Source organism: Schistosoma haematobium, chromosome 4 (genome assembly GCF_000699445.3).
Source record: "Schistosoma haematobium chromosome 4, whole genome shotgun sequence".
Lineage (NCBI taxonomy): Eukaryota > Metazoa > Platyhelminthes > Trematoda > Strigeidida > Schistosomatidae > Schistosoma > Schistosoma haematobium.
The window spans coordinates 34,588,612-34,613,808 of NC_067199.1; the positions used below are offsets into that span (position 1 = coordinate 34,588,612).

Consider the following 25,197-nt stretch of genomic DNA (forward strand, 5'->3'; position numbering starts at 1 on the left):
ATTATTTATAAATACTCGTACCTTTTTAAAGTTGGTTGTAGTAGTTCCCCAAGATGGCAACTCCTCAAATTTAATCGACAAAATCCACAACAGATATACCTAACTCAAATTCCCATACAGGAAATAATAGCTTCCATTAAAGAATTTGCCTGGTCTCAACATATCACTGATCGCCCTAATACTAAGTATATGATATTCTACATAGTAACTGAGTAAGTGGGCAAGTTATTCTCGCTCAACAGAAATTGCCTTAACATGGAGGGATTTTCGTGATTAATATTTTACTTTTACTTTATTAAGTAGATTGTCTAGTTATCGGTGTTAATGGCTCGGAGACTTTCAAAAGTTGCGTTACTCGTTGGACCTAAGCACACGACCTTGGTTAATACCGTTAGGCTTGTAGACAGGTGATATTAATGTTTGAACGTAATTTTGGTGTCATGTTTTTTCCTTAAAGTCTTCATTTGGCAAGATATATGTTTGTTTTGCAGTCTATCATGTGACTATCACAATTTACTCGATGGAACCATTCGTCGACTTGTTTTTCAATAAGATCCTTTAAGTTTAGTCTAAAATTGAATTCGTATTATGAGAAAGACACAATCACAAACGCATAGTATCCTGGGGGACTTGCAAGCGTATTGTCTTTGTGAAAAGTTGTGATCAAAGGAGTTGCGTGTTCTGTTTATTTCAAGTTTTATGGATACATCATTTTCCAAATTATATCTGCCTAATAGTGGTTTTCTGTAAGACTCAGATGATAAGAGACTTTATGCAGTATTCCTAAACAGCGACGAACTAAACATACGTCGAAGTCAAGATTAAAGTACGTGGATTATGTGCTTTATTATAGCCCACTTTTAGTTTAGGCCTGAACTATTGGTCTAATCACCTAAAGCTGGTCAAACTTCACATAAGGGCAGACAAAATTTTTTTCATTATTGTCGCACATGTGGAATTGAAACAAATTGACTGAGAAGTTGTTTGAAGGGGATCAGAACGTTAATCTTCACAGAGCGTTAGTCATTAGTTCACTTGAAATGTTATTCCCAGGATTTTCTCTTTATATATCGTCAATAGGTAACTTTACTCGACGGTTTCGTATCTTGTAAAATATGAGTATATAATAAGACAGTTTAAATTAATGGACTGTCATTATGTAAGCAAACTTGTTTATTAACAGTGCTAATATTAACTAATAAGACAATCCTCAGTAGGCTTCCTAAATTACTGATGACCTGTAAACGCTTCCTATCGTTCGTCTTCACCATATTTGTAACAATCTTTATTTGAAGTGGGTTTATGGTGAAGTTTCACACACTTAAATTGGAACGAATGTAAGTTGTTGGTGTTTTTGCACCTGTATTTCCATAACTGATACAGCATTCTACTGAGAACTATATTTTTTGGTATTACTGGGAATCGAGTCTTAAAGATAATTTCTTGAAAAACAATTTAATGAATCCTGCCCTGTAACTACGACTTGCATCTTGAGTTGAGGTGAGATTGACTTTGTTTATGCATCAGCATTAAATTTGTCTACCAAACAGCAAAGAAAAATGACTCACGCTAACTCCCCTTACCTCAATACTGCATTTTTCAAGCTCTTTACACAATTCAACCCCGTGCACAATAATATGTTATTGTGTAACCTTCCTAACTTTGCATTGTTAGGTTAAACAGGAGCTTTAATGTATGTTCACTAAGTCATAAACTTACGTTTGTTTTATTCTAGGTTACTTATCCAGTCTTTTGGATTCATTCATTTTGTGCTCTAATCATAAAACTTCTGGGAAAGAAATCGCGCGAAAGTTATGAGTGTTGTTACACCTAGTGATTTAATCAGAGAATCTGCCCATGTTAAGTCAGCAGAAGAACACAAATTATTGTCTGACAAAGCATTATGCAATCCTAAGGAATTTTGGTTGGGATATGCAATGAAGTTTCACTGGCATTCACCTCCTTCATTCGGAAAATGTCTTAGTTACAATTTCGATTGCCGTAAAGGACCTATTTTTGTTAAATGGTTTGAGGATGGATGCACAAATATTTGCTACAATATCTTGGATCGCAATGTTGACCGTGGTTTTGACGATAAAGTGGCAATTTTATGGGAAGGCAACGATCCAAATGATACAAATCGTTTGACGTACTCTGAAATGTTGACCAAGGTACTTAGACCTTGTATTTTCATTTTTTTTAAAAATTGTTTTGCAAATTAAACTGGTTGCAGACTATTTGTCATTTTCTCCCAATTCAGAGTTTGTATCAAAACGAAGTCAAGATGTGTATGTATCTAAGCATCACTCACAGATATTACTCACTGGTTGTACAAACAACTCATGGTTAAAATATTAGTGTAGTAGTTTCCATGAACTTTTGTTGATAGTTATTTATTTATTTGGACGCATAAATATTGGTACAAAGGGGCATTGAATACATATGCGCCACACAATTCACTTGATTTGTGCGTGGGTTGTGATACTACTCGGGTGCCCAAACCGAACCAGGTGGTTTTCTTAGTTGGCCACATCCAGAGCCTTCGAACCTCAAGTCAAAGAGCGAACTCCCCCCACTCTCGGTCGTACGAGGGCATTTGGGAGCATACACTTACTTTATTTGTACAACGTATTATCTGGACTGTTTTACTTCTCAGCGAAGTCAACTTTTATACTTCTGAACTGAGAGTTTTATTATTTCATCGAGTTATTAGAATTTCCGAACTTTTTAACCTGACTCATAGCTCTCATTTCTACTGTTAACCTGATATGACCATTATGTTTATTTCGGTATATCTGCCACTTCAATAAGTTCAGTTTGTCGAGTCACAACGAAACACTACGTTATTTTAAAGCACAAGGTGCTTTTTCGAAGAAAAAAAGCGAAAACCTAGTTGATAGAAACAAATTTGTAAATTCGAATAGCAATCCATTATTCCTTTTCCATGTCTGTTTGAAACATAGTAAAGTCCAAGTGTTTCAATTCATTATCAACACTGAATACATTGTAAGAGACAATTGTACTGATTTGTTAATAGTAATATCATGTCTCATCTTGTTTCTATATATTTGAATATCTGAGTAGTAAGTTAGGAGCTCATTGAATATAATTCATCCATGCTGCTGCAAGTTGTGTGTTATGCTGGTTGAAAAACAATGCCTGGTCTTTTATACATATGTGGTTTGAACTACTGACCTTATGATTTGCAACTAAATCCTTTAAAATAAATCAATTCTGACGTATTTAGTATGCGGGTAGCAGTGGAATCCAGAAAACACTTTTCGTTCTTTTTGGGACTCATCATAGGGATTTGTCTACCTTCCTATCTTGATGTTTATACTGAAACTGGAACCCAGTACGTTTCTCTTGAAACACCAACTAACTAATTGTAGTCCTGAATACCAATAATAAGAAATTATAAACCCTTGCTAATAAATTAATTCTGATGACTATATTTTTGTTAGTCTCGTTCACACTTTTGTAAATCAATTAATTTCTTGCATGCTTTTAGTAGTCTGTCGGCTTAAATTATTTGACCAATTGCTTTTGATTATTTAAAATACTCCATATAGGTCAAAAGAATTGGTAAAATGCTCGCGAATCTCGGTATTAGAAAGGGAGATTGTGTTGCCATTTATATGCCTATGATCCCAGAGCTCCTGATGACTATGTTAGCATGTGCTCGTATTGGTGCTGTACATACTGTTGTATTTGGTGGGTTTTCCGCCTGTGCTCTTGCCGATCGAATTATCGATGCCAAGTAATATAGTATTTCCAACAGCTTTTTTTAAATATTGTACTTCTAGTATTATGTATTAGTCAAAATAGCTTCATTATTTCTGAAACTTATATAAAACTGATACCAACTCCACTGGGGCTAGATTTAGGAGTTTTGATGAATCTGGCTTGTTGTCCAGTGTAACACTTAGTCCAAAGGTTGGAGGCTCTAACATGGACTTTACTATAAAGTGTCAAGTGTTCAAGGATAGCTTTTCGCAAACTGAAGTCATAAGTTATTTTATTTGTTTTTATTTTAACACATAGATATTGGTACAAGGAGGCACCATATACATATGCGCCACACAGATCTCATTTGATATGTGTGAGGGCTGTGATACTGACCGGGTAGACTCTCCATGTCCACCAACAAGGTTAAAGCGCTGGACATTCGCTTTTCGTCCTCTCAATTTCCTAAACAACACACGTGATGCGAGAAGGCAGTGAGTAGGACTTCCCTGGCAGAGGCTATATACGCGTGGCCATGTGAGAGTATTTCGAGAGGGAGAGCGAACTCTCCTCACTCTCGGCCGTACCAGGGGATTTGGGGGCGAAGTCATAAACACCCGTTGGACATATAGAAAATAGGTTTAGAAAGGTGGTGTTAACTAAACCGGAAACATTTAGATACTAGTAATTCAGTTGTCAATGGAGATTTGCTGGGACTGGCACTTCCATGCTGCCCACACCAAGGAACAATATTACTCACTTGTATCATTACATGAAGTAAGCTAGACCATTGGATTCGTATAGGAGCTACTTTTGAAAAGGAAGATAATAAATGTATTCCTTTTTGAATTTCTGTGGGTTCTTATGACAAATATGTTTAAAAGCCACTAAGCCTACATATCCGTTTTATAAGTGATTTTTCTTCAACTGTCTTGTGTCATCACTAGACAGTTCTAATAATGGGGTTTCTGGTACGATATTCGTAATATATTTGATCCCTTCGAAATTTTAGGGCTTTTTGTCTAATTATTGTACATGGACAAAATATTGTTTTTCAGACAGGTTGAAGTTTTTTGATAAAGTTTAAAAATATTTTGACTTCCACCAAGTAAAACCACAGCACTTCGGTCATCTAGATAATGTATCTTGGTGTACTGCATCCTTTATCAAGCAGTTATTAGTGTCTTTTGTTATCCAGTACATATGATATTTAATTCAGGGTCAATCACTGACTGAATAAATTACATACACATGTAGACGCAACTATATAAGGGGTGCTAAAAAAGGATCTCCAAAAGATTTTCCGAGCACAATCCTAGATGACTGTTCTTGAAAAAGGTAAAATACTCAGTGGAGTTATTAACAAGGTGATGAAGCATAAAGTCGTGACTCGGTGTCCGAAAGCTGATGATGATATTCACTCTCCCTATACACAAGCGCAGCTACGCAAGAGAAGAAACGAAGAGTAGGGAAGGAAGTTTATTTTGGTAGGTCGAATCGATTGAATATAGACTTATATATGGGTCTCATCCCTTGAAAATGAAAACAATTCCTTGGTCAATCATGTGCACCTACCGTTCGGCGATTTCTGATTGGCCAAAAATTTTGGAAATAGATATCTCCAAAGGTTTAAAAATAATTAGCAAGCAACACAAAATGTACTTTATCTTAAGAAAATCATCTCCATCATGTATTTCCAACACATCATGCATACAGAAAGAAAGAAGGTTGAAGTTGTCGTTTATCTAATTAAAATGTGCTGTCTGGAAACAATCTCACTCATTACATAATTCTTTTTTTCTCACAAATCCACCTACAGTCAGCTACAACATGGGACCAGGCACATATATACATCGGTCAAAGTTGCTACACCTCATTAACACAACAAGATGAACACCAAATTCATAGAAGCAGTTACTTCATTGGTTGTAATATATAAAAGAAAGATTGCATATAAGGATATAATACAGTAAGAAAAAATTAGTTCGTAGAAAGGTATAAGGCAGTTTTAATCTCACGGCTTAAAGGAAGATAAAGAGTGTATACACCTACGCCATTGTGATCGATTCTAAGCCACATCACCCAGTCTCCAACGGTTAGTTATGATAGTCACGCGGACTTCGACCAAGTAATCTTCATCTATCAACATGGCTTAGACCGGAAGTTAGTGACTTCAAGGACTGATGCCACGTTTTGGTTTGGCCGCCCCTAATCTTAATCGTTCAATTTCTTGTGTTTATTTATTTATTACCGGTTACTTCACTTTATTTGATATGTCTAGATTATATACAAAATAAATATGGATCATTTTCAATTATGATATATAACGTTTCTTTTTACATCTTCTCTTCCTTTATTTTCTCTGATATGCCGAGCAATGGGTTAGTCGACTAGAGTGTGAATGATATACAAACTTAAATTTTCGTTCAACGTTACTTCCATTTTAATTTAATATGATGATTACTCTGTAATATTTGTCTTATTTTCAGGGTAATATTTTGTTCAATACAACGTTGAGTATATTTCAGTGTTATGTTTCTTCGGGGCAGTATCCTTTGTATCAATTAAATGTGAACTTTGTTCAGTATGACATGTAGCTTGAGTTTTTGTAGTAATTCTGTGTATTTCTCCTATACGTAATAGTTGTTAACTAATCATGAAATGTGAGTAAAATTGACATGTAGATGAGTGTATTCATGTATCATTTTGATTTATTTTGGAGGCTCAGTAAATCCTTATCATCAGTCTATGTGTCCTCAATAGGGGAATTACAGTGTTCTTTCTCTTCTCCTTCCTATCCTCTTACCTCTTCCTCTCTCTTCTGTATCTTCTGACTTTCTGTCCCATCTCAATTTTGTTAATTAAATTATTTCAACGATTTATTGTTTATAATCGTTATTATTCGTTGCTTAATTATGTTCTGTCTTTTCAGCTGATTATTCATCACTAAGATTGGAGGGTTATGAAGATTCTCTAGTTAAAATCATGAACTGATCTTAGTTAAACAGCCGCTGAAAACTAACAAACACTGGGCTGCCGTTCCGTATAGAATGACTCAGGGGTCTATAAGCTAAGCGTTCGCGCGCGTGATTGGAGTCCTGGGTTCGACCTCTGGTGATGAGTTTTGGATACATACTGATGAGAAGTACCATAGCAGTAGAAGATAGTTGTCCAGGGCTTCGTAGTTTTCAATAGTTGTTTAACTACAATTAGTACGTGATATTAGCCATTATGAGAAATCGTCAAAATAGAGTGATTCAAATGTATTTATTCAACATTTTTCTGTTAAAAAATTACATATTTCTTTTTTCCCTAAATTCTGTAATTTGTTTCGTTTATGCGCATTGATTTAATATTTGAACTGTGCAAATTTCGCTTAGTAGAATTGTTACCTCAGTATATTTATTATATCGAAGTAATAAAAAATCTCTTACCTATTTTTATTTCTTTTAATCAGATGTAGCATTCTTATCACTGCTGATGGAACATGGAGAGGGTCGAAACTTATTCAACTTAAATCAATTGCGTCTACTGCAATGGATATGTGTGAAGATAAAGGATATTTTATCCAACGATGTGTTGTATTTCAACATGTTACTGCTTTTCCCTCTAAATCCACTAATGGAATCAGTAATAATGTTGAAAGTAAAGATGGCGTTCGACCCGCTTCAATGTAAGTTTTTTTTTGTCATTGGAAAATAAAATTCACTTTTAAGGTCCTTTTATCATAAATAATTTTTATTGATGAAAATTAATTTGATATATATTTGTACATCAAACTAATTATTTTACAACTCAAACTTCATAATGATGAATGAGATTGTTTCTACCCTCTTCTTTCGTACTCTTTAATTAGAATGTAGGGCCCAAATTTGCATTATTTATTTATTCACCTATATACTAATTACAATAGTAAGTATAATATTTATCATACTAAGTAGTTGTTCATCATTGGAGCGAAAAAAATCACCATGAATTTATGAATACAAAAGAAATACATTAACAATTAAATGACTAATTTCATATTCAATGAACGGAAATTAACCTGAATTCAATAGTACATAAGGTTAACTGAACAAAATTCACTTCAGGTCAATACATTAATTTAATAATTGGTTTCTCCTGAATGTTATGTTGAAAGATGTAGTTAGCATCTTCAAAATAATTATAATGTTTTACCTTAAATTTTTATTAATTTTCACTTTTGGTTTATTGTTTTCCCTTAAACTAAGAGATTAAAATCGCTTCATATCTTTCTTTCTACGAACTAATTCTTTTTTCCTGTACTATATCCTTATATGCAATCTTTCTTTTATATATTACCACCATTGACTTAACCACTTTTATGAATCCGGTGTTCATCTTGTTGTGCTAATACGGTATGGCAACTTTGACCGATGCATATATATGCCTGGTCGTATGTTGTAGCTGACTGACTGACTGACAAATATTTAGAAGGTTGAAGTCATTTCTCATCCCAGTGAAGTATAGCTTACCAAGTAAGAGTTGACAAATGTTTGTTTACTTATCGATCCACTGAATAGGTAACCAATGTTTGCGTAGATGTTAGAGTTGATCAAACTCTATCTATTTGATCATCTAGTTCTTTTCAAACATAAATAATCATGGATAGGAAATTGTTATTTAAAATGTAGACAATTAGAAAGAGAGAATTCACTTCATACTATAAATAAATTTCGACCGTACCAAAAATGACCCGTCAGTTAAACAAGGTTGATTTAATTCAATTAACATTAATGGCTAGATAATCATAAGACTGGTTGCTATTCAGTGATCTATTAATGTAGAAGGTTAAGTTACGAAGTCCACTTCATACATTTTATTAGGGACAGTCGAGAAGTACCATTATTTCCTACACACACACTCTCGCGCGAAATGTATAGCTTAAATCTAAGTACATAAGTTTGTTCTTTGTAAATGGTTCATGCACCACTAGTTTTAGTCGGAGTTTTTTTGCCAGTCTCTATTACTATATGATCAGTCTATTTGACATGTTCTTTTTCCAGTTAGGTCTTATTTTACTGATATAATTTTCTAGTAACACTTTTCTTCTTGATAACTTTAAATAGGCTTGATGTTCCATTGAAGGATGGTCGTGATTATTGGTGGCATGATATAATCAGTACTATTCCTGAAAATACTGATTGTCCTGTAGAATGGGTGAATTCAGAAGATCCGTTATTTATACTTTATACAAGTGGCAGCACAGGCCGACCGAAAGGTGTTGTACACACCACAGGTGGCTACATGGTTTATACAGCTACAACATTCTTCTACACGTTCGATTATCATGAAGATGATATATATTGGTGTACTGCTGATGCCGGTTGGATAACAGGTGTGTTATGCTATACTGATAATGAGTTTATTTTAAATCGATTCTGTGTTCAGATGTATACAACTGAGTGTGTTTATGAAAAATCTTTAACAATATTTAGTTATTTAGCATGGGGAGTTTTGTGATGTTTGAATTTTCTTAGTTTACATCATGGACTAACCTTAAACAACCAGTGAAAATGAGACAGCATTGGACAGCTTCTCTCTCATTCTACTCTGTGCTCATTAGCGGCTAGTTTCAAGAGGTAATCCACGGAGTTCTACTGAGAAGTCGTGAACATTGGAGTTCAACCACGTCAGGTGTGAGTTGGTTACACACCGGTGGAACTGGGAGGTGGTTGGCTGAAATTTAATAAGTCTTAGTGGATATATGTCCATCCTGTACAGATTGCCTCGATATAGCCATTATGACAAAAATTTATACAGAATAGATGGAATGTATCTAGCAGTGGAATGTATTTAAATTTGTTTTATAATGGATATATTGAGACAATGCTCACAGAATGTACATATACCAACTAAGACTAAGTCGAAATATATCAAAAACATATTTTATTTTATTTTTAACACATAGATATTGGTACAAGGAGGCACCAGATACATATGCACCACATAAATCATTCGATTTGTGTGAGAGCTGTGATACTGTCCGGGTGCCCAGACCGAAGCAGGTGGTTTTCTTAAGGGACCACACCCCGGGCCTTTGACCTAAAGGTCTAACCCACAAGGCAGTGGAGCATTGTGAGGAGATTCAGTCCCATGGTAGCCGGTGACCAACGATTGGTTCATATGCCATTTGTTCCTTCAGGATACTGGAGCCCATGTGCACGATTGGTTTGGAATCCGGTTAAAGCGCCGGACATTCGCTTTTCGTCCTCTCAATTTCGTAAACAATATCCGTGATGCGAGAAGGCAGTGAGTAGGACTTCCCTGGCAGAGGCTGTATACGCGTGGTCGTGTGAGGGGATTTTGAGAGGGAGGGAGGGCGGTCCCACCCCACTCTCGGCCATACCAGGGCATTTGGGGGCATATCAAAAACAGGATAATGCAAAACAGCAAAAATTGAGATTATTTAGTTTCATGTAAATATATTAAAGTTTATGAGAGCTGATAACTGTCGAATGAAGCTAGATGGCTTTGTCAGTTTCCTTGTCTTCATGGAACTACCACTAAATCTTGAGGAATGTTCATTTGTTTCTCTTACTTACATGGCCATGCATATACAGCCACTACCAGGGAAGTCCTACTCACTGTCTTATCGCGGTGGGCGTGTTGTTTACGAAATTGAGAAAACGAAAAGCGAGTGTCCGGCGCTTTAATTGGGTTGGTGGATATGGAGGGTCCACATAGGGGAGTTGGAAAACCCTCATTCCAAACCAATGGTGCACATGGGTTCCAGTATGCTGAAGGAAAAAATGGCGTATGAACCTATTGTCGGTTACCGGCTACCATGGAACTGCATCTCCACTGCCTTGTGGATCAGACTCTTAGGTCGAAGGCTTGAGGTGTGACCTCCTGAGAAAACCACCTGGTTCGGTCTGGGCACCCAGTCAGTATCCCAGCCTTCACACAAATCGAATGATTTATGTGACGCATATCTGTTTGGTGCCTACTTGTACCAGTATTTATATGTTTAAATAAATAAATACGAAATCGATGTTAATCCCACTTAACCCTTGTAAGTTGGTGTGTTTAACTATAAGCTGCGTTTATCGTATTAAAGCTAACGGTACAACTAGGTTCGGTTAATCAAAATGGAAAGCATGGATTTTTAAATCTGTGAATCAGTGACATTAAGTTAGTGCACCACAGCCCCACAAAATCTAACAACTGGCGATTACGGTCTGATTTTCGGGTGTTGTGTGCTAGGTGTATCCTTTAGGATCGTGGAGTATGTGCAGATTTTTGGAATCATAACTCATTGGTTCAAAAACTTGATTCATCATTCATTATGTCATTAAATCGAATAGTACTTAATCTATTTTAATTCGACCACTACCTAGACCATTGTGGTCCTTACTCAATAGTTTAAGGGTATCATTTTCATCATCAGACCTGAAGGTCTTAGGTTCAATTCCATATGTAAAGTTATGAGTGTAAAATGTTGAAAGGCTGTAAAATGTTAATGGTTCTACAATCATTATCAATCTCTGTTCAGGCTTTCTGCTTGAGTTGTTTTTATTTAGGATCTCTCTGAAACTTAGCTTAATTCTCATTTTTCAAACTAGACAGTTTAAACATTTCCCACAAGTAATAGAAATATTTAGTAGTATATGTGTACATAAAATTCTAGGTAGATTTTCAATTGATATAATTACTTTAAATAGGTAAATAATTGATGTACAATATAATATTCATTATGACATTGTTAATATTTAAAAGGTTTATATTCTGAAAATTAACAAATATGTTATCAAAGATAAGGCACAAATAACTTAATTATCATTTCTCTTTAGGTCATTCATACGTTGTATATGGACCATTATTAAACGGTGCTACAAGTGTAATATTTGAAGGTATTCCAACTTGGCCTGATCCGGGTCGATATTGGTCTATCGTAGATCGATATAAAGTGACAAAATTCTATACAGCTCCAACAGCAATTCGTACGTTAATAAAAGCTGGTGATCAATACGTCCAATGTTATGATCGTACATCATTAAAAGTGAGTATTCGTTATTGTGTTGTCAATTTCTAATTGTTGTGAATTTTATTGGTATATAGTATAATGTAAGGTATTATATGAATACATCTCTGTTGCTATTGACGTATCCAGTTAAATTAAAAATAATATTTCGGACTAGTATTTGTATTTTACTAAATTTGACGTTTGGTTAAATAGGAAATATACAAATTGATCAGTGAAAGTATAGGGAAGGGACAAGTCAATCAGGATCAAGAAAGTGGAGTTTAAAGTTTTTGAATCAAATTCAATTATCACCTATAACTAACGGCCGAAATACCTTTGTTTACTGTTCAAAACGTTTAAATTGATTTTAAAAAAAATTACTTTTTACCACCATAAAGTAAATATGATAGTGTTAACCTTGTCAAATCCCCGATTCTGCTTTTGTAGGCTGCATATAACTGGCTAAACGATACTTTACCTAAATCATAACCTCAAACCCTCTATCGTAAATTAAATATTAATTCGGTGGCACTATGTTTTATATACGAACGAATCAAATAGACTGTTGCATTTTGTTTTTGCATGAAATTCGTTCTGTTTGGCTACATTGTATTTCTAAATTATATCTGATGCCATCTATTCGTGATAAAAACGGCAACCCTAAACCTAACTGCGAACAGTGGGTGGACTCGTATAAATTAATCTGGGTCCTTATATAAGGGCTTGAGAAGACGGATAATTTGTATCTGTAAGGACAGATTTTTATGTCATTGTTTTTTTTCAGTTTACAGCCAGATTAACCGGTAGATTCTAAAAAAATTATTTACATATATGGAATCAATGTACACTGCAATATTCTTGTTTTGTTTTCCATAAACTATCCATTGACAAAGGCTATTTTCTGGTTGACTAAAAACTGGTGGAATATTTGCCGCTGTTGTTTTAAGCTCTTCCGTATACTATACTCTTACTAGCTGGACAACGAATACATTTTCTGTATAAATTCTCATCAGGTTCCAGTTAATGATCCAAAGGAATAATAAAATTTAAAGCAAATACATCTTTTAAGAAGTATAGGATATGAATTTGGGATTACTAATAATATTAAGATAAAATTGTTCATGTAATAATGTCTAGTATGTAATATTCACCTAAATAAGTTTAAATATCACTCAAAATTAATAATAAGCATAAATATAGGTAACATACGGCGTCACTAAGATAAAAATGTGAAGATGACCTGGTCCTTCCACCCCACACACACCAACAAATGCAGTTGAAGACAACGAGTGTAGCAGCAGCCTCTGCAGCATTAGGTCTCAACATACACAAAAGAAAAAGCAAGATCCTCAAATTCATCACGGAGAACACCAACCCAACCACACTTGATCGAGAAACTTTGGAAGATGTGGAAACGTTCACGTTCACCTGGACAGCATAATCGATGAACATGGAGGATCTGATGCTAACGTAAAGGGAAGGATTGGAAAAGCAAGAACAGCATTCTCACAGTTGAAGAACATATGGACCTCAAAACAACTGTCAACCAATACCAGAATCACAATTTTCAATGAGAACGTCAAAACAGTTCAACTATCCGGAGCTGAAATCTTAGAGAACTACCACAATCATAGTCAAAAAGGTACAATTATTTATATACAACTGTTTACTCAAGATACTGAATGTCCGTTGACCGGATATCATCAGCAACAACAAACCAGCTTCCAGTTGAGCGGAAATTAGGACGAATAGCAACTGGAAAGGATCGCCCAGGACAGAGTTGGATGGAGAATGCTGGGGGTGGCCTATGCTCCTCCACGACGGGTAACGGGCGTAAGTAGTTAAGTAAGATAAAAATGTAATTACACGTCAAGTTAAATGTTTAATTGAATATTACGTAATGTATGAAATGACATGCTTTCACTAAGAAATAGTACGAGCCTGTTATTGATGACCGACTACCATATGACCACATCTAACGTTGCTCCACTTCCTTGTGGATTAGGCCTATGGGTCAGAGGTTCGGGGAACTGTCTCTTAACAAAATCATCAGCTTTGATTTATGCACCTGAAAAGTATCGCAGCCCATACAGAAATTCAGTGATTTGTGTGACCCATATATTTTTTGCTACCCCTTTGTACCAATATTTGTGTTCGAGTAAATTAATAAATAAATAATTCAAGTAATAATGATGATAGTTACAGTAATATTTGAATAAGATAGATTTCAGTTTTAAAAGAATGCAAGACCGAGGGGTTTATATAATTCAACCCAATTGTTAAGATAACTTATTAGGTCTAAAGTTGGCCAATGTAAACAAAGCAGTTAGATACATCTCTTTTCTATGTTAAACTTAGCGATTTATTTTCAATGCAGAATAGCTAACTTTTCCTGCTGTATAGAGAGAGCTATAAGTTTGTCACATAATTCAACGTTCATTTCTTTTAACAATTGTCCGACTGAGATGGTGTATTAACAATGACATTTAAAAATTTTGTTGAATGGAACTAGAGTTTCAATGTAGTATAATTACATGTTTATCTTTTTTCATAAAAAAAACACAAACTTTTTAGGTTCTTGGAAGTGTTGGTGAGCCAATCAATGTATCTGCTTGGGAATGGTATTATAATGTTGTGGGTAATGGTAGATGTTCAATTGTAGATACATTTTGGCAAACAGAAACTGGTGGACATATGCTTACTTCATTACCTGGAGCAAATATAATGAAACCTGGTTGTGCTACTAAACCATTCTTTGGCATTGATGCTCGAATATTATCTGAGAGTGGTGAAGATTTAACAGAAAATTCAAAAACACTAGGTATCAATGTAGAAGGTTATTTGGTCTTTGCTAAACCATGGCCTGGTATGATGAGAACAATCAATAATAATTATGAATTATTTGAATCAGTTTATTTTAAACGTTTTCCTGGTTATTATGTTGCTGGTGACGGTTCTGTGTTAGATAAAGATGGAGATTTTTGGATAACAGGTAACTAATAGTATTTTGTATAAATCAACTTATAAAAACTGAATAAAGTTTCCATGGTGAGGCTATATTTTAAGAACGACCTTTGAGTGATGCTAAAGTGATCTTGAGAATAGTCACCTTCTTTCTAGGGTCAAAAAGGGTTTTAAATTAGTGTAAGAAATTAGTATTAGGATTTAGAGTTTAACGTTAGAGTTTTCATCACAAACTGACATCAGCTATGACAAAATGGTTTTTAGCCATATGGATAAGTGGATTTCGCGCTGTCTGAAATCCGCTTAGTTCGTCTACATATTATAATTTCACGTTTTTAATTAAGAAACAATCGAGAGGTGGTTTGTAAAGATTAGTAAAATAAAAGTGAGTAAAGTTGATTCGTTAACTGATGATGCCAAAATAAATAAGTAAAGTCTGATAGTGGTCACATTAAAATGTGTAGTCTGTAATTTGTAATCATTGAGTACTGGTCTAAATATATAGACTTATCTATATTTGGATTCGCACTCGTTTCAATTCTCTCTTGCTGTATTCATGTGATATGTCCCAGAAAAATCTGACGAAATTATATTGTTTTTTTTATAGATTTAGTCTATTCGATTGAGTAATTGTGTTATGAGTTGAGTTAGAAGAAATATTCTTTATTTTGCATCTGTTTGTATATAGACAGTTTCATACTGTTATCATAAGTTATTCTCATAATAAAATCACTGTTGGTATGACTTAAAACCCCATGAACACTCTTTGCTTATCACAGTTGAAACTATAAAAAAGACAATGTTTCTCTTTGAGTGAAATAATCGACCTAGTTGATGACATTTCAGTTTCTAATGGGGAAGTACGGTCATATAAGTGATAAAGAAAGCATTATTTTCGTTAGAATTCCAAATTAGCAGATACAACCGCTCAAAAGATAATTCATTTGATAAGTACAAGTATATATTATCAGTTTTGAGCCACATGGTTTTTATGTGAGAGCCATCAATACTGTCCAGTTACTCAATCTGAAGTAGGTAGATAGGTCCTGATAGTAGCTGCTATCTTGACGTGATGGACGGGCCCGTTTATCATGATAAACCAGTCGAACCATATTGAGAGGAAGGTTTGTTCCTTTAGATTATATTATACCAAGCAGCTCAGTTAGAGAGCGGTAAGACTAACATCAGCAAAACTAAGGTATGTATGCGACTTCGTACTACCAACTTTACTCAAATAAGGTAAGGTGTTTCCCTCAGTTAGGAATCATCAGCATCGACGCTACCTTCTCACCATAAAAGGTCGACATATCGGACAGTAACCATGGATGCTACAACGGTAAATCAATATGAAACAGTCATAGTCATAAAGAGGTTACAGTTTTATGATTGATAATCAAACAAAGACAGGTTGCATGAAGATCAGAAGGGGTATAAGTGGTGAGGATTAAAATGAATGTCATTTATTGATTTAGTTATGAATCATAATAACGCACATATCAAATCTCTTTATGAATTCGCGTCAACGGGAATATATATATATATATCCTGCAAAAGGGTGATTGATCATTGACAACTTCACTTGTCTTGGAAGTCTGATCAGCCCTAATGGGTTGGTGTCTGACGAAATCTCAGCACGGATTCGGAAAGCTCGCTTGGCTTTTGCCAACTTACGTCACCTCTGGCGAAGGCGAGATATCCGTCTATCAATAAAAGACGAGTATACTGCGCGGCAGTCCGTTCTGTTTTAATTTACGGCAGCGAAACATGGCCATTAAGAGTAGAAGATACTCGTAAGCTACTAGTATTTGACCACAGATGCCTTAGAAATATTGCTGGCGTCTGCTGGGATCACCGGGTAAGTAATAGTGAGGTTAGACGCAGGGTATTAGGGAATGATGGTAAATCAGTTGATGAGGTTGTTAATCTTTATCGACTGAGATGGTTGGGCCACGTGTTACGTATGCCTGAACACCGATTACCACGACGTGCAATGCTAACCGGTGTTGGAGATGGTTGGAAGAAAGCTAGGGGCGGCCAAACCAAAATGTGGCATCAGTGCTTGAAGTCACTAACTTCTAGTCTGAGCCGTGTTGGTAGATGCAGACTACTTGGTTGGGGTCCTCGTGACTATCGTAACCAATGGTTAGAGACTCTTGGTGACATGGCTCAGAATTGATCACAATGGCGTAGGTGTATACACTCTCTGTCTTCCCTTAAACTAAGAGATTAAAATGGTTTCATATCTTTTTTTTCTAAGAACTAACTCTTTCTTCCTGTACTATATCCATATATGCAATCTTTCTTTTATATATTACCACCTCTGAATTAACTACTTTTATGAATCCGGTGTCCATCTTTTTGTGTTAATGAGGTATGGCAACTTGGAGTGATGTATATATGTGCCTGGTCGTATGTTGTAGCTGACTAACTGACTGGTCGATCATTATACTTGTTTTTAAATGAAGCAAACACTATCCGAGATATTTACGACCTGACTAGCGTAACCTCATTCATTAACGCAACCATACAGATATGTATAAAAAAGCATCATTAATCATTTATACAAATTGACTATAATCCTTAATGTTTGTTTCTTTGTTCACCGATCATTAATTTCTGCTTTTTTTTTAATGAATCTTAGAGTTAACAAAACTAAACCTTATCAAAGGTTAATTTCTATCATTTTCTATTCTAGATTATAAGTTAATTTGTTGTCATTAGTGTTTATGATTTTTCTTTTTAGTTATTGTTCTCTTGATATTCAACTCATATTCTAACTGTATGTACAAACTTCTACAAACTATACATCATTTTCCATGAATACAATTTAGAATTTCCTTCTATTTTTTAAAAATAAGAAATGCTTTTTAATACAGTACTAGTATGTATATGCCTAATTGTAGATTAACTGATTGGTTACTTTTCATTCCTTTCTTTCATTCAATTGTTGTTCCTAGTTCTAAAGGGAAAAAAATACAACTTCCAGTTTATTTGACTATTTTCTCTAGTTGTTGTTGCTCGATTGATTGAGCAGAAAATCATTTCTAACTATCAGCGTTTCTATTATTCTCCAATAGATCCATTTATTGCCCATTCTATATTCTGTATTTACTGCCTGTCTGTTTATCTTTTTACGATGATCATTGTTGAATTATTTATATCTTTCAACGATTTACATCAATTAAACTATTTTCTAAACATAATATTCAGTTGAAATTTCATTTTATCAGTATAGGGTTTTGGAGATTATTTGAGATTGAGATTGAGATCACGAACTGATTGGTGTTAGACCACCATGGAAAACCTGGAAGCACTTGACGGCCGTTTCGTCATATTGTGGGACTCTTCAGCTCGTAATGAAACTATTCTATACATACAATGACCAAGATGACTTTAAGATATATAGAAAAAACTAGTAAATTAAGTAGCAGGAACCAATCAGTAAATGGGGAAAGCCTTACAGAAATACGATTTAGAAAAACTGTACTTATGGTTATTGTCACAAGAAAAAATCAGCACTTATTTATAATATACGGTAACTTCTGATCAAGTTAAAAATGAACCATACTGATAGTTTGAGACTTTCAGTTTTGCTTTAACCATGATCACTGTAGTTTTACTCATCATAAAAGTGTTTTAGTAATCGATTTTTAAAGCGTAACACCGATAACGTACAACTTCTAAAGGTAAATTCATCAGTAATGTACTTTGACATAATGAAATACTAAAATCGATGTATGTTTTATGATAAACTAAGGAGAAGCTATAAAATTGCATTTATGTGTATAAATATTGTTTTCTATTCACTTTCTATATTTCCATAAATCAGGTCGTTTAGATGATATGCTGAATGTTAGCGGTCATCTTATTAGTACAGCAGAAGTAGAAAATGCTCTTCTATTAGATCCAAATGTTAGTGAAGCTGCTGTTGTCGGTCGAAAACATCCAGTTAAGGGTGAATGTTTATATTGTTTTGTTACATTGAAAGATTCTATACTAAATGATCATATGAATGGTTTCATGAATGGTGATATAATTACACAGGAAATGAAATCAGAATTATGTCAAATGATTCGAACAAAAATTGGACCATTTGCTACTCCAGATTACATACAGGTAATTATATATATATATATATATATATATATATATATATATATATATATATATATATATATATATATATATATATATATATATATTTTATTTTAGTCAAACTGTGAAAACAATTCATTTCTCAAATAGATAGACTTCAAAACAAGTAAAATCAATCGTTATACCTACATGATAGTTAAATGTATTGTCATTGTTTTGAGTTCCATATATTCTTCAACTGTAGGAATGCTGTGCTTGTTTTTCTAATCCTTGCCTTTACGTTTTCATCAGTCTTTGGTTTTATATCATCATATAAATTAATACGTTATCATTTTACTAACAACTGTAAAACAATTATGTAAATAGCCTAATTATAAGTGACATTTTTGATCTTAAATAATAAATACCTATGTACAGATGAATTTTGACTTATTAAAAGAACAGAATTAATTAAATTATCAACTTTTCATACTGATCACAGTTATAAAGAGATCTATTGACATTACCAATTACTTACAATATTCTTGTTTTGTTATAGTTATTGGGTTTGTGCCCCTATCAGTATATAACGTAATGATACCGCCAATTGGAGAATAGTGATTTATCGATCAGACCAATAACACACACCGTACACTATTGTCTTCAATGAGTTGATATCTCACAACAGACATGGTTGAACTCCACTGGTCATGGCTTCTCACTAGAACTCCAGGAAATGCCTCTTGAAGACAGTCACTAGTGAGCAGATGATTATTATGAGAAGAGGTTTTGTGGTCTAGCTTCAATTGACTCATGGTTTCAACTATTGAAATTAGATAATTCATTAAATTACTTTAAATTTTAACTTGAATACAAAATTATCATTCATATCTAGCTGTATAAATACAAGAATCAACTCATTATAATGGAATTCATTTGATAACCTATGATTATTATTATTATCATTATTATTTGTTTGAATCTTACTAATAGTTTGCTTATTTGACACATTCTAATCATCTCTATAGTAAATAATATTTGATGAACTCATTTTTATATGAAACATTCTTGTAAATTATTCATCAAATAGAATAGTTATCGTTTATAATGAATTAATGATGATGATGATGATAATAACAAGATTGTATGCTATTCAAAAGGTTACTATGACCACTGAAATAGAATTACAGACTTGAATTTGTTTTTTACTAGAATAAAGGAAATCGTAATTATGTAATAGATTTGTTGTTTATTGTGATTGATCATTGTGTAATAAGTAAGCAATTGTTACCTTTAGTCTCGTTGTTAGTACTGATCGGAACCTTTGTTTAACCTACATTTTATGTCGATCAGCATTCTTAACTGTTTGTGGGTTTGTGCACCTATGATTGCGTAGCGTAGTGATACCGCCAATTGTAGAACGGTGACTTATCGACCGAACCAATGACTGACAAAATTTGTACGAGCATTCTAGAGTCTTTATCGATCGTGCTTCTTACCTAGCCCTGTCTGTTAAGTCCAGAACACCAATGTCAGCCTCTGAGATATGAATAATTATATTTCAAACAAACTGAGTTTATATACAAACCAAACAGATCACATTGTAGCATAAAATAGGAAACAACATTTGTACAAGATTTAGCCAAAAGTGACTGTGACTGGGGATAACTCAATAGTAGTAAATGGTATAATAATAGTTCATAAGTCAAAATAAAGCTTATGATAAGAGGAACACGAATATGAATAATTTAGTTACTTATCGATTATATGATAAAAATATATGTATCGTATTGGTCCATAAGTAGTTGGCAGGAGTTACTATTCATTGTTCTCACCTTCTTACTTTAAAATTAAACTGAATTATTTTCTCGAGTAATTTCAATATGATTTCTAGTAGTCGTAAATATCATACTGAATAAGTTAATGGACTACTATTTACTGTGTTAAGATGAATTCACTTAATAATAAATACTGATAAGTTGACTGAAAATACTAAACACCTATTAAATATTGGAATGTAATTATATATTCAAATTTCTTTTCTCTCTGGTTAACATAATTATGTCTTTTTGTCCATATCTATTCTTTATTTTGCTTTGTTTTTTACAAATAGAATTTGTTGTAAAAAGTAGTACAATTTGATGGTCATTTTACGTAATATTATTACGTCAAATTAGTCAATACAGTGGAGTTTTTTAATGTTAGGTTTAGGGACCACGCATGAGCCCGAAGGTTTTGGGTTCGATTCCCGCATGTGGGTTCGTAGATGGGCACCACAAAAGAACCTCATACTAAGAAGAAACAGTAGTTCAGTGCTTTCAAGTTGTATAACTCATTTGGGTTCAGAATTGTAAAGAGTCAAGTGGATGCTCACTGCTGAGGAGTCCCATCTAGGACGAAACGGCCGTCCAGTGCTTCCAGGTTTTACATGGTGGTCTGGCTTCAATTGACTCATGATTTCAACTATTGAAAGAATTAAGTTTCCAAGAATTCACTTCACGTTTTATTACGGGAAAAGTTCTGTATCTGGTTCGAAGATATTTTATCATAAGTAGCCTCAGAAAACTGGTTTAATATTGCTAATCTTGTCGATCGAGGAAGGCGACCTCAGAGTCCAAGAGACATGTGTTTAAGGCCGCTTATATGTGACATTTTTGTTTTTAGCCAGTTTTAGTATTTATTCCATGCTTTTTCCAACCTTTTCACTGGTTCCAAAAATTTCTGAGTCCAAGTGATGGTGAAAACATTTCGGGAAATTCATGCAATAAATGTTGAAGTTTATTTATGAAGAGAAAGCATTAAGGAAAATGGCTCTTTTCAAGTCAGTCAAACGTTTCAGCTAAAATATTTAAGATTTCAAGATCTAAATGACTATCGATTCCCTGTGTCGATACATCCATTAAACGTGTCTGATCACTTTTCCTTCTTATCACTGATTCATTCACCAAGTGATTGTTAATGACTTGAATTTGATATATTCGTCTGTGTACATCATTCTAGGGAAACATTGAGTAGAGAAACGGTCAGGTAATTGAAGAGCTTTGCTTCAGAGGACTTTCAGAGGTATTTTAAAGAGTGGAAATGAATATGCAAAACGTACATTGTCACAACTTAGAAGTATTTTGAAAGGGAATAGGTCAATATCTATTAAATTTCGTAAGATTACACTAACATATTTACTCGACGATTAGTTAACCAGAAACAACGTAGAGCCTGGAATAAATGTACGTCGGCCTAATTTCACGTACCACGTCAACATGACGACATGAAATTTTATAGGATAAATAACAAAACATATCTAAAGAATACAGTATCAACGATAATATGAAAGAAAGAGCATCCATAATCTAGTACAAAATGACAAAATAGAAAATTATGCATAAACCAATACTGAAAATCAAAGTTTTCGAGTCGTTCATTATTTTCTATAGTTTCATTAAAATCATGAACCAATTGAAGTTAGACCCAATATTGAAAACTTGTAAGCACTAAACAGTTGATTCGTTCTGAAGAGCCTTATACCAGAACGAAATGGTCATCTATTATCCCCAGATTTCCAATGATTATCAAATATTGATCTTTTCATAGTTTCATTGAAATTCAATAATTATAGTCTATGAACAATTTTCTAATGAATCTAATCCTTCATCTCTTGTATTCATATTTTCTTTATTTATGTTTAGAGTGCACCTATATTGCCAAAAACACGTAGTGGTAAAATTATCCGACGTATATTACGTAAAATAGCTAATGAAGATTATGATTTTGGTGATACATCAACTTTATTGGATTATTCTTGTTTAGAGACTTTAATTAAATTATCAAAATTTGTCATAAATACATAATTGAATGTGTTTCCCTCAGTTTTGTTGTTGATCTTCTTTTTATCTCTTTTATTTTCTTCAAAACTGTGTGACAATCACACAGATGAAAATTAGTAATGATACATTCAATATGCCTTTATATTATTATTATTATTATTATTATTATTATTATTATTATCATTTACATTGAAGTGTTTATTCGCTCATTGTTATTATTTTTCTAGTTAAATAACAATTTTTGTAATTCATTCTTTCTTTTGTCATATCATGAATTGAATGTTTTGTCTTCAATGTGTTTATTAACTTATCTGTTTATCTTTTATTATGGTTCACTGTTGTCAGTTGTATTATTATTGTTAACATTGGTGTTCTTGTTGCTACAGTTACACAGGACTTATGTGAACTGTGCAACTTTTCATAGATATTAGTCTATTTATGTGAATCTCATCACTTCTATTGTTACTATTTATTGTGTACTTACTTTTCTGTTGAAATGTCTCCGTTTCCATATATATATAATTACATGCTAATATTACTACTACTAGTACTACTACGATTATTATTATTATCTTTATCATTGCAATCCTTTCCTCCCCCCTCCCCCCCTCTTGATCAAGTAGTAAGGTTGTGGGCTTTTATTACTTATTGTCCTTTTTCTAGGAATTCATTTTTCCGAACTTGACTAGCCGTTTATTACTTAGTTCTATATTGTTACCAGCTTTTTTTTTACTTCACCTACTACCATCCATGACAACTTTGTTTATTTTTCTTATGTGACACCTGTTTTTTTCTCCACCTCGAAATGATCAATTCAAATATTCGTCAAGTAAACTGTATTACTATTAGTGTTATTATTCAGCATTTTTTCTCCGCCAGTTTTTTTTATTCTCTCTACAATATTTTGGAGCAGAAATCTCACGGTTGTGACTATTGTTTCAGTTACTATTCATTATTACTGTTATTTTTAAACTGAAAAAGGGACAATATTACAATCCCTTCTGTTGTTATTACAAAATAACTACTTAATTATACCTGTGTTCATTTTGAGTACAGTTTTAGTTGCTACATTAATACTAATTGTGTTAGTTGTGGTTGACCACATTTGTAGATAGACAGGTAATTAAGTAGGTGGGTTATATTATTATTTTGAGATCTGTTTTCAGTGCATAATAATACCACAGTTAGGCTTTTATTTAGTCCTAGGGTGAGATTCGCTAAATTGCTCACCTACACATAATGGAATCTGGGATCGACCTTCAAGTATTGTGATGAGAACATCACGTTTAAACTATTGAGTCAGAATCCGACAGGTTTTATACTCTTTGAGCAAGTTGGTAATTATCCAAACTTGTCGGTATTTGAATTAGTAGGTACTAGATTCAGGTTTCAATGTGACTTTACTATTATAATCCAAGTACATTCAACTGACAAGTCCCGAATAGGGGGGGGGGCGAAATCTGCCTCCTAAATTTTGATACTGGCCACGATCTAACTAAATTAAGTACTTCAATCAATTCACCGTTTAATAGTCTAGGATACATATCAATGCTAATTGATCACTTTCAATTATCTCCTATTATCAGTGATAACTTTCTTCAGTCAGCAACAACGTAGAACTTCGTACGTACGTACATCATTTCGAGTTGCCACACCACATTAGCACAGAAATGAAGTTGTCGATTCAAATCCCATAGTGGTAGAGGCGGTGAGAGTATAAGCAGTAATCGGAAAGACGGGTTTGAAGATGTTACTTAAAGAGTATAATCTAGTGAAATAAATTTGGAAAGAGACAAGGAGGATTTAGGAGATTAGAATTTGGGAGGACACAAAAAGTGGATGCAGCTGCGTCATTGCAAACGATTTTGGGTCATGTCATTCAGGGTCTCTAACCATCGGCTGCTATCGTCTCGCGGATCCCAACCAGGTAGTCTACACCTACCAACATGGATCAGTCCACTTGTCAGTGACTTCATGGACTTGTGTCATGTTTAGGTCTGGCCGTCCCTAGCTTTCTTCCAACCTACTCCTATACCATTGAGCATCGCACGTCGAGGCAGCCAGTGGTTGGGTATACGTAACACGTCCCAGCCATCTCCACTAATGAAGTTTCATTACTTCATCGATTGATTCGCCATCCTTACCTAGTACCTGTTTCCTAACAACTGCGTTAAGCAAGGATGGAGAGGGTGGACGGCCCTGACGAACACCACTTGAGGTAATTAATTCTGATGACAGTTCGCCATAAGCTCTCACTCGACCAGTTGTATTCGAGTAGAGAGCCTTTACAAGGTTAATGTACTTCTTTGGTACTCCTTTCAGTGATAAACACTGCCATAGAACCTCACGATCAACAGAGTCGAATGCTGCCTTAAGGTCTAGAAATACTACCATTGTGGGGCGTCTGAGTTCTAGAACCTGACGTAGTGTGAATACAACCACGTCCAGGTCGAAAACCAGCCTGATTTTCTCTAGTCTGTTCTTCACGAGCTTTGGTTAGGCATCGAAGTATTATTGAAGCTAATATTTTAGACGCTATATTTGTCGAGCTGATTCCTCTGTGATTGTCACAAGAGGACTTTTGTCCTTTCTTATAGACTGGCACAATCAGTGATTGAGACCAGT

General features: G+C 34.2%; 1 protein-coding gene across 2 annotated transcripts; it reads left to right on the top strand.

Moving 5' to 3' along the window:
* Positions 1–258: 258 nt before the first annotated feature.
* Positions 259–23,691, top strand: ACSS2_1 (Acetyl-coenzyme A synthetase, cytoplasmic). Of its 2 annotated transcripts, XM_012940616.3 has the most exons (9): positions 259–407; positions 1,736–2,171; positions 3,573–3,760; positions 7,184–7,399; positions 8,817–9,085; positions 11,541–11,749; positions 14,288–14,705; positions 18,507–18,793; positions 22,435–23,691. In XM_012940616.3, the coding sequence occupies exons 2-9, from the start codon at positions 1,815–1,817 to the stop codon at positions 22,594–22,596; spliced, it is 2,106 nt and encodes a 701-aa protein (XP_012796070.3). In that variant the 5' UTR covers positions 259–407; positions 1,736–1,814; the 3' UTR covers positions 22,597–23,691. The 2 variants fall into 2 exon arrangements, with proteins under 2 accessions (XP_012796070.3, XP_051066837.1); XM_051216266.1 differs by having other exon boundaries at positions 3,573–7,399.
* Positions 23,692–25,197: the final 1,506 nt, after the last annotated feature.

Excerpts from the sequence above, each read along its gene's own strand:
- ACSS2_1 (XM_012940616.3), top strand. The coding sequence starts at position 1,815 with ATGAGTGTTGTTACACCTAGTGATTTAATCAGAGAATCTGCCCATGTT. Across the intron at positions 3,761-7,183 it reads GATCGAATTATCGATGCCAA|ATGTAGCATTCTTATCACTG; the intron begins GTAATATAGTAT and ends TCTTTTAATCAG. Across the intron at positions 14,706-18,506 it reads TGGAGATTTTTGGATAACAG|GTCGTTTAGATGATATGCTG; the intron begins GTAACTAATAGT and ends TCCATAAATCAG.